The sequence below is a fragment of the Branchiostoma belcheri genome, unplaced genomic scaffold (genome assembly GCF_001625305.1).
Source record: "Branchiostoma belcheri isolate BF01 breed outbred unplaced genomic scaffold, Haploidv18h27 scaffold248, whole genome shotgun sequence".
Classification (NCBI taxonomy): domain Eukaryota; kingdom Metazoa; phylum Chordata; class Leptocardii; order Amphioxiformes; family Branchiostomatidae; genus Branchiostoma; species Branchiostoma belcheri.
The window spans coordinates 226025-235657 of NW_017803852.1; the positions used below are offsets into that span (position 1 = coordinate 226025).

The 9633-nt window shown below is 36.9% G+C and overlaps 1 protein-coding gene across 1 annotated transcript in view; it reads right to left on the reverse strand.

Moving 5' to 3' along the window:
• LOC109471320 (tyrosine-protein phosphatase 10D-like) overlaps positions 1–9633 on the reverse strand; it is a 36932-nt gene that overhangs the window by 21725 nt on the left and 5574 nt on the right. The window contains exons 5-10 of the mRNA XM_019770610.1: positions 6178–6302; positions 3937–4017; positions 3454–3473; positions 2840–2956; positions 1137–1364; positions 302–791 (exon numbers count right to left, since the gene is read on the reverse strand). Coding sequence (XP_019626169.1) covers positions 302–791; positions 1137–1364; positions 2840–2956; positions 3454–3473; positions 3937–4017; positions 6178–6302 — 1061 coding nt within the window. The remainder of the gene's footprint in view (positions 1–301; positions 792–1136; positions 1365–2839; positions 2957–3453; positions 3474–3936; positions 4018–6177; positions 6303–9633) is intronic.

Consider the following 9633-nt stretch of genomic DNA (forward strand, 5'->3'; position numbering starts at 1 on the left):
TAGTGCCAGCACTAAAAAAACAATTGGATAAAACACATGAGAATAGGATAAAACTAATATACACACTTTTCAAATGCAATATAACAGATGTACATGGCATTGTGATGGACCCATCATGGATATGAAGTAATGATAAACATTAATGTAATGATTAGCCTGTAACCTAATAACTCGTCGTGTATAATATCAAATGGGTCCACATGGGAGAACTTAGCAAGCTTAGGATTAGAAACTTCCCATGATATTTCCGAATTCTACTTGCATGTAAACATACTTTTTCAACAGTTATTGTTAGCATTACCTGCTTTCTGTACGCCAATGTACAGTTTTCCCTTCCGTCTTGGGATATCCGGAGTTAACGTTTGTAAGCTGTTTGTGTCTTGAAGCCAAGCAGGACTGTATTCTTCCCTAACTACCTTCCTGTCGTCATACAGCTCTTCTGTTGGTGGCGAATCGTAGCGGAAGAAAACTTGAAACGATGCCGCGTGATCCCACCACGACATATGCATGACGACAACAACAGTTGGAGCTGGGACATCAAAAACATGGTAGGTCATTGTCGCGTTATCCAATGCAACTTGGGTCCCAACATAACCAGGTTCCCGAATGCCACGTTTCCGACGTCTTAGCTGTTCAATAGGTCCAAAAGAGACTGGGATCGAGAGTTCCAGCTGCACAGAGCAGTCGTCAAAGCGTGGATGCCCAATAGAAAACATTGTCATAGGCGTGGTGATATTTTCCTGGGAGGTAGACGCGTTCCAGGAAAACATGTTCTTCTTTGTGACAACCATCTACAACAAAATACGGAACACATTGTTGGATGCTATTGCGTTAATTTTAAAGTTAAAATTACCTATTCTGCAGTAAATTAATGGGCTACCTCTGAATAATGAGTCTTAAGTTATTAAATATATTAGTGCTTACGTCACAGTTGAATGTCAGCAATGCCTTTTATGTTGGTTCTAATACTAAAATGTCATTTTTTTTTATTTTCCTTACAACAATACATCATCACTGTCCAGTGGTTCAATGGTGTAATGCAATAATTGCATTGGAAATGATGCAGAAGCCATGGCAATAATAAATGTGATTGCTGGTCAGGCAATTGATGATAATTTATTATAAAATCCACTGACCTTAGCATCTACATGGTCATCTAAAGCACAATTTGTAATATACGCCGACATGTTAACTTGGCCACCTTGCAGCTCCACTTTATTATTGGTAATAGACCTGGCAATCGTTACGACAGTATCGTTTAATTCAAATGTCTTCAAGTAGTCTTCTGTATCTGGGAGAATGGCTAGTAGACTGTCTGCTGCATTTTCAATGGTTTCCACCATAGAAAATCGAGCGTGACGAAGCTGCATGTTAAATACAAATAGATATGTTAAGTTCTAATACAAGGCAATTTGTTTCAATGATATTTCTCGTACAACAAGGATTTCGATATCTTGTCCTTCCACAGTCCTGCCTTCGAATTAAAAAAAAAGAAGTAAAACGAATTTCATAATTCTATTATTCAGCCACGTTATTAAACTACAAGTCCACAAAGGACACTGCATGTAGCCTTGTAGATTGAAATGGGTAGAATACGAGGTTTTAAACCAACCTTTTGCTCATTTGTCCTTTGCTGGTATTTTATGTTCTTTAGCTGTTGTTTCGGAGACACGTCCACCGAGTTAACATCAATGATGTCCATCTCAAATAGAGGTGACGACTCGTCAAGGAGTGTTGGACGTTCCGCTGGCAGCATTTGAACAAGGCTAGTCACAGTGTGAACTACGGCTGAAACAGGACCACGATAACTATCAATGAAAACATTAATTTTACATGTGAAAATAATGGCAACAAAAGCAAACGAGAAAAGGATAGTTAGGTTGTCAGTAAGCCATTTTCTTTGAGAGCTTTTATAGAGTTTAAAAAATAAAATATTAACTAAATCACATAGTTTTATTAAAATTCCTCACATAACTTTTTAACACAAACGTCAGCCTAACTTTGCTAATAACACACACACATAACCAATAAAAATGTGTTGTCAATAAAAATAGTTTTCCAATGCACTGATAAGCCAGTAGTATACGCCCTAAATGTTAACATAATATCACGTAATAGCACTCAATACAGTACGCATGGTGCGAGTGGTATGACGATAATATCAAACTAAAAAAAAACATTTAGGTTATATATGGCCATCTACCTTCATTAACTGACTCCATTGCTGAAACTGAGGCGCCTTCTGTTGATCGTAGAAGATCCGATGACTTCCTCAGCAGCTCTATACCCAGAACCTGTTAAAAAGTAGGCGAAATTGTGATTTTTAACCAATCAGGTATAAGCACAGATGCTATTGCGAAGCACTCTTGACCTGGACGGAAGGCGATATCGACTACACTCGACCCTTGACATGTTATCACCGTAACGCCCGCGTGCGGTAAAATGTCCCCCAAGAAAGGTAGCTGAAAGTGGAGGTATCGCAATGTCAGTCAAACCCGGGTATAATAACGAACTTTATTACTTCCAGGACGAAACTACAGTTTCGGTGGCACTATTTTATTCTAGTTTTGTATGCTTGGGTTTCAAAGTGAGTGATCGCTTCCTCTCACAGCTTGATAGATTCGACCCAGAGAATTTTGTGGTGTGCATGTAAAACCGTATGCTAATTGCAAGCAATAATACAGATACTACTTTTTTTCGTGGCCAGGAAAGTTTAATATACTATGGTGATATCCTTAAAGTAGGATAGGTGTCATGATACAATCGTAGAAATAAATACTGTAATGTAATTTGTCAACAGAACGAAGATATACTTCTAAGATTTGTAACAGTGCCATACCAGTTCGGGAGGTAGTCCGGTTGAGGATGATAGTGCCGTGTCTGGTTGGAGTATTTTATCAATCTCTGTAATAACTCTAATCAGGATTTCTAATGACATTTTTTCGTACCGAATCCACTCATTTCATCCTCCAGATGCTTCATCTACACGGAATTTCAGAAAGTGAAAAATACACACATCATTAGCTTACTTTATACATGTTTGGAAATCTTATTTGCAAGGGAATCCGAAAGAAACAAGCTGTGCTATGTAAGAAATATCTTTCTAGCACAAAAGATATATACATTTGAAATGTAAAACGATTGGTAAGAATAATGATTCTACCACTTGAAAAGGACTCAATTTTGCTTCAGATGTAGACGAATCCCCTCTGCCATTTCCTTGAGCTAAAAAAGTAACATGGATAACGTATGATAATCTATTATTACCCAATAACAATTATATACAGAAAAGAACAAACAAAAAAAGCAAAGATCTATAAACTAGTTGTAGTGAATATAGACATATGGCTAAATGTTGAATGGTGATTATTAAAATTAATTGTTCAAGAGTGATCAGTATCAGGTAGCATTTCATTGATACATACCTTCTGGGGTTAAGAACACTGTTGGTACGGTGGTACTAGGGTTTGTACCTGCAAACCAATACGGCAACAATGTAATCAATATTATCAGTGAGAAAAGTATTATGTTTGATGCTTGTATCCAAAAACGGTTTTATTTTCAGAAGTTTATGCCATTTCGCTTACTAATAACACAGTATACCAAACAAACTACATTTACAGGCATCATGCATACTAGTATTTAATGCTAATTTCAGTGGTTATGAATATAAATCACAACAAAAAAATAAATTTCTTGCAAACTCATTCCCGAGGCATGGTCACAAGTAAACAGACGTAGTAAAACCTAAACATTGTCAACAAGAAACAAAAACAACTAATATTATGTCGTCGATTAGATGTTTCTTGCGCGTGGTATTTAAGTAAACATTTGATTTCTGTTAGGTTCACTACGTATATAGGGTTGGAGAGTTTTAAACGGTTATAACTTTGGGGTGTTTATCATTTGATGTTAATGCGTGTTAACTAGACTAACCTGTTGCAGGAATTATAGAGGTTAACTCTGGATTGTCCATCTCAGGTGGCGGTGGTTTGAAAAAATCCCTCGTGTCTGTGTCTGTAACAAAAACATACCGGTTTTAAGCAAATTTAAGGCTCACATTCTGTAACTTTTATGCTACTTAGGGTATGACCTCTAAACTACTTATCTTTTCCTAGTAATTTATAATTACATCATTGCAATATTGGAGTTATTACAACGTATAATTGCGTTGTGTTACGTCATTCATGTTACTTATTGGCTAAAACTGCTCCCAAAAGTATATTGTAAAACGTACCACACGCTTACATCAAAACACAAAAAAATATGATTTAATGTAAAGGTTTGCTAAATTTACACTGCGTCAAAATAGCTCTAGCGAAAACTGTTCAGTCGTTGCACGGCAAAAAATGGCACCGGCCTCAAAACGCTCTTGTCTGAATATGGTTAACTTTCTGACTATAATGTCGTTTGTGTGAAAAAAAAATGAATGACAAATAGTGCTTAACAGTAGCAAATGAACTTTTTGCTACTAAGGCCACACCGACTTAATTTTATGGATGACATCCTCGCGGGCATTGATTTTCGCCTGTCGCCCTCAAAAAAAATCTCCTCCACCGAGGCTCTAGGTCTGGGTAGTCCATGCTAGTCAGCGACGAAACGGAGCCGAGCACCCAGGCTATCTAATTCGACTCTCTACGACTCAAGAACTCAGTAACGGTATAGTACCGATTCGTAAATGCCGCAAAAAGCCAGCATGTACCAGCTTGTTGTATACTGTCGCAAATTCACAACACCAGCTTTGTATTCCTGTGATTTAGTAGCAGTTTTATTTTTGGCCGGAATTTTTTTTCCTCGCCCGCGCTCACTAGTTTGGGGGTCATCAGGGGATGCCATCCATAAAAATAAATCAGTGTGGCCTAAATTGACACTTAACTATCCGTCGAAACATATTATGTATATAAATTGTGTTATCACGTGTTATCTTAGAAGTGGTCAAATATCTCTGCAAAGTATGGCTGTCTTGTGTTGTCAGTGGGGTGCCCGCTGTTGTGAACAAGGTGCCTGCTGGCTCCAAAACAGGTAGTGTCGGATCTAGTACCACATCAACTAGAAACAAACAAATACTTAGTATCATATATGAACCCTTTCAGACCGGGTTTTTTTTTACATGCTCAGACCGAGGAGAGGGGGGGGGGGCTTTTAAGCCCCCTGTAACTCAACAACCATTTATCGTAGGGTTACCAAATTTTCAGAGAATGAGGCATACGCTTTTTGGGTTAATCCTATTCAGACCGGGCTTTTTTGGGGCATGCTCAGACGGGGGGGGGGTGGCTTTGGAGGCCCGCCCCCTGTAACTCAACAACCACTTATTATAGGGCCACCAAATCGCTGCAGGATTTTAATTTAATTAATTAAAACAATTTTTTGTTATATTTGTGATTTTGGGGGGGTAAAACCGTCAAAAATTGTTTTTCCGTAAAACTTAATGAAATACAACCAAACGTTAACAAAAAGTGTCTATGATGAAATACTTAAGTCTGCTAATACTTGTGTTGTCCTTGGCAACAACACTGACGTCATAAAATGACGCCATGCATAATTAAGCTGTCGGCCATCTTGGACCGAAAATCTTTAATTTTGGAAATTTAATTTTTTCAAGATTTTGCCTCAAAACGCATCGCAAATGGACTAAAGATACTCATATGAACGTTTCATGTAAAAAAACACGGAATTAAGACGAATTCGTGAAAAATTAGTGGAAAAAATATGGTTACACAACAGCTAAATATATAGTCCGCCATCTTGGATATTGACCAATAATTTTGTCACATTAGCATGAATTATAAATATTTACTGATAGAAATAATATATAATTATATAAAATGTTATTAATGTTAAAATGATGTATTATTAAACTTGGAACTCTTTAGAAAATTTTCATTTTCGATTAAGCTCAACCAAAAAAAATCAAAACAAGACTCTTTTTTCAATATATGCCATGTACAAATATGGATGTTTTCATGAACATAATTCAAAATGTTTTAAAAAGAGAGAATAACCCATTAGAACTTAAATCGATACTACTTTACAAAGTTTTCAGCATTTTATACCTTAGACCTGATATTAGCCTTTTGTTATTGCTGTAGTACATGATACATCCCAGCATTTATCCCCTGGGGGATAAACGTGTAATAATAATACCCCATATGTTTCATTAAGTGTTTTGAAACGTACCCGTGCTGCCGTGGCTCACAGCTTTGGCACTGCGTCCGTACTTGGTAACTGCAGAAAGTCGAATAGTGTACTTCGTCATAGGAAGGAGCCCTGTTATGTTGAACCCAGTAAAAACTGGCGGTATGCTGTAACAACATATATTTAACAAAATCTTCAAGAGATGACACTGTTGATGTTTAGGATGTTGTTTTAGTAATAGTTTACGTACTGTGTATTTGTTGTATGTATTTCCATGTGTATCGAGGATTACTTGAGAAGCAGACCAAAACTTGTAATTACCTGACTTGTAATTACTAGTTCAATAAATTGAATTGAGATTTTCAACTTTCCTGAAATATTTATGCAATCCCCAGCTTCCTGAATACCCACATGTCGACCCCTATAACCCACTGGCTACTGTTATCACGGTAATACCATTTATAATGTCTGAACCAAGGCTCTCATTACTTCTGCCTGCCAATCTTCCCCATCCACGCCCTATCAGTTTACTTTTTCCAAACAAAGAGAAACACAAACACTTGCCTTAGCCAACCAAAACGATACTTTCTTACTCATCAAAAATCAGTACAGGTTACGAATAAAACGTGCATTGTTGAATACGTGTTTTTCCACGTATAATACTTTTCCAATATTTGGTGATAAATTCAGACATTTCCATATGTTGCATATATGTACAAAGTCAAGTTATTATATAGTAAACGGTAATTATCTATTAGTTCATGCATCGGACTAGCAAGAACTGTTTGAATAAATTCATTGAAATAAGACAATAAGTATTTAAATCTGTGGAACATCTTTTAAAACAAAACATACTATACAATACTATTTCTACTCATTTTGCGGCATGGTAATTTTTCTTACCTTAAATGTATATTTATGTGAATATCAGGTTCGGTTACTTCGATATCGTAGGAGACAACAGAAACAACGGGCGGAGTCCACACCACATACATCCAAGAAGATGATGCCGCTTTAACCTGTAACTCAGAGGGACGATCCAAACCTGAACAATAAAAAAAAAGAATTCGGAGATTTTGAATCTTAAGAGCGAATGTCTGTAAGGATCAAACAATGGTGGCAGGGGTCAAAAAATCGATTTCGCTCAAACTTTGCACAGTGATAGTACTTGGCCCACAACCCCTCAAAATAGCTTTCTTTCCGGTCAGCACCGATCGTTGCCATGGTAACGGGCCAAACATGTTTCGGGGCCATTTTCCCTGATTTAGACATGTGAAAAACATGAAATTTGGCATAGTTTAAGGCACGATTACGAGCAAGTGCTTCATTAGTATGGAAAAACAAAGTATGGGCATGAAAGACCAACTAATCCGCTATTCTAGAATAGCTTTGAAATTTTCAAGAAGTTCGTTTAAAGGACCTGGGCAACCATAAACACAATACAAGTGTTTGAGGCTTATGAAAAAGCGTTATTTCTTCCAACTTCAAAGAGCTGTAAGTCCAAAGATGGTGATTTTTTTTGCTTCAAATTTGAATCATAGATACATTAACATATGTGCTATAAAATGCATGGTTGCAAACTTTGGGCACTTCTTTGGTTGTCACGTGGTTGGCCTTAGAAGTAGGTCAAATTTTCAATTTGAGGGAAAATATGATTTTTAGCCATGTTCAGGATACAATATCTACAAAAGAAAGAAAGCAATCTGATAAAGTCTTTTGCCCAAAGTAACACTATGTCTTGTCTATTAAATTAATACTTGTGGAGGTTGGGGTCTTGTGTCGTTGGTGTGTCACTTGTCCCTCAAAGTAGGCCATGTTTTGGTACATTTACAGAAATTTACATATACGGCAATGTTTGAAGCTCTAGAAATAACAAAGTAGGATGTCATTTGAATTTAATCTTTGCAGGGAAGTACATATATGTATTGTATATCAAATGAATACTTGTGGAAAGTTAGGGTCTTGTGTCGTTGGTGTGCACTTGTCCCTAAAGTAGGCCATATTTTGGACATGTACAGATATTGACATATACGGCTATGCTTGAAGCTCCAGAAATCACAAAGTAGGATGTCATTTGACTTCAATCTTTGCAGGAAAGTACATATATGCATTGTGTATCAAATGAATACTTGGGGAAGTTGGGGTCTTGTGTCGTTGGTGTGCAATTGTCCCTAAAAGTAGGCCATATTTTGAACATGTACAGAAATTGATATATACGGCTATGTTTGAAACTCTAGAAATAACAAAGTTAGATGCTATTTGAATTCAATCTTTGCGGGGAAGTACATATATTTATAGTATATCAAATGAATACTTGTGGAGGTTGAATTCTTGTGTCGTTGGTGTGCACTTGTCCATAAAAGTAGGCCATATTTTAAACATGTACAGAAATTGACATATGTTTGACATATGTTTGAAGCTCTAGAAAGAACAATTACAAAGTTAGATGCTATTTGAATTCAATCTTTGCGGGGAAGTACATATATGTATTGTGTATCAAATGAATACTTGTGGAGGTTGAGGTCTTGTGTCGTTGGTGTGTACTTTTCCCTAAAAGTAGGCCATCTTTTGGACGTACATACAGAAATTAGCAAAAAACTGCTATGTTTGAAGGTCTAGAAATGACGAAGTAGGATGTCATTTTAATTCAATATTTTAAGAGGAGTACATATATGTATTGTGTATCAAATAAGGGCTTGTGGAGGTTGCGGCCTTGTGTCGTTGTTGTATACTTGTCACTAAAAGTAGGCCATATTTTAAACATTTACAGAAATAGGCATATGCGACATGAACAAAAAAGGAAGCCCTCAAAATCACCCATGTGATAGCCAATACTATAATAAACACATGGTAGAAGGATAGGTCTGAAAATAAATTCACTTTGGTATTTTCATCAGCTCAAAAACAGCCCGAAATCCAAATTTGGGTACAAGTGCAGAAAATGACCTACTTCGAGGTTGCCCAAAGACTGAAATCTGCATGTACATGAACTTCACACTAATTTCGTACAAGTTAAGCCATTGGTCTAATTATATCCTGAAGTATTTGTCGTTCGTTAAAAGCAGATGGCGGTGACCGCGTCCTAAAACTTTGTCCAATTTCCGTGTTTTTAGAGACGCATAAATCTGTCAAAATGGCCCCAAAACTTGAATGGGCTGTTGCCATGGCAACGATGGGGTTTGAGCGGAAAGAAAGCTATTTCAAGGGGTTTTGGGCGAAGTACTATCACTGTACAAAATATGAGCCAAATCGATTTTTGACCCCGCTCACTATTGTTTGATCATTACAGACATTTGCTCTTAAAAAATGGCCTACTTTTAGGGACATGTATACAACAGCGACACAAGACCCCAACCTCCACAAGCCCTTATTTGATACACAATACATATGTACTCCTCTTGAAAGATTAAATTAAAATGGCATCCTACTTCGTCATTTCTAGACCTTCAAACATAGCCGTATATGCTAATTTCTCTACATGTCCAAAATATGGCCTAC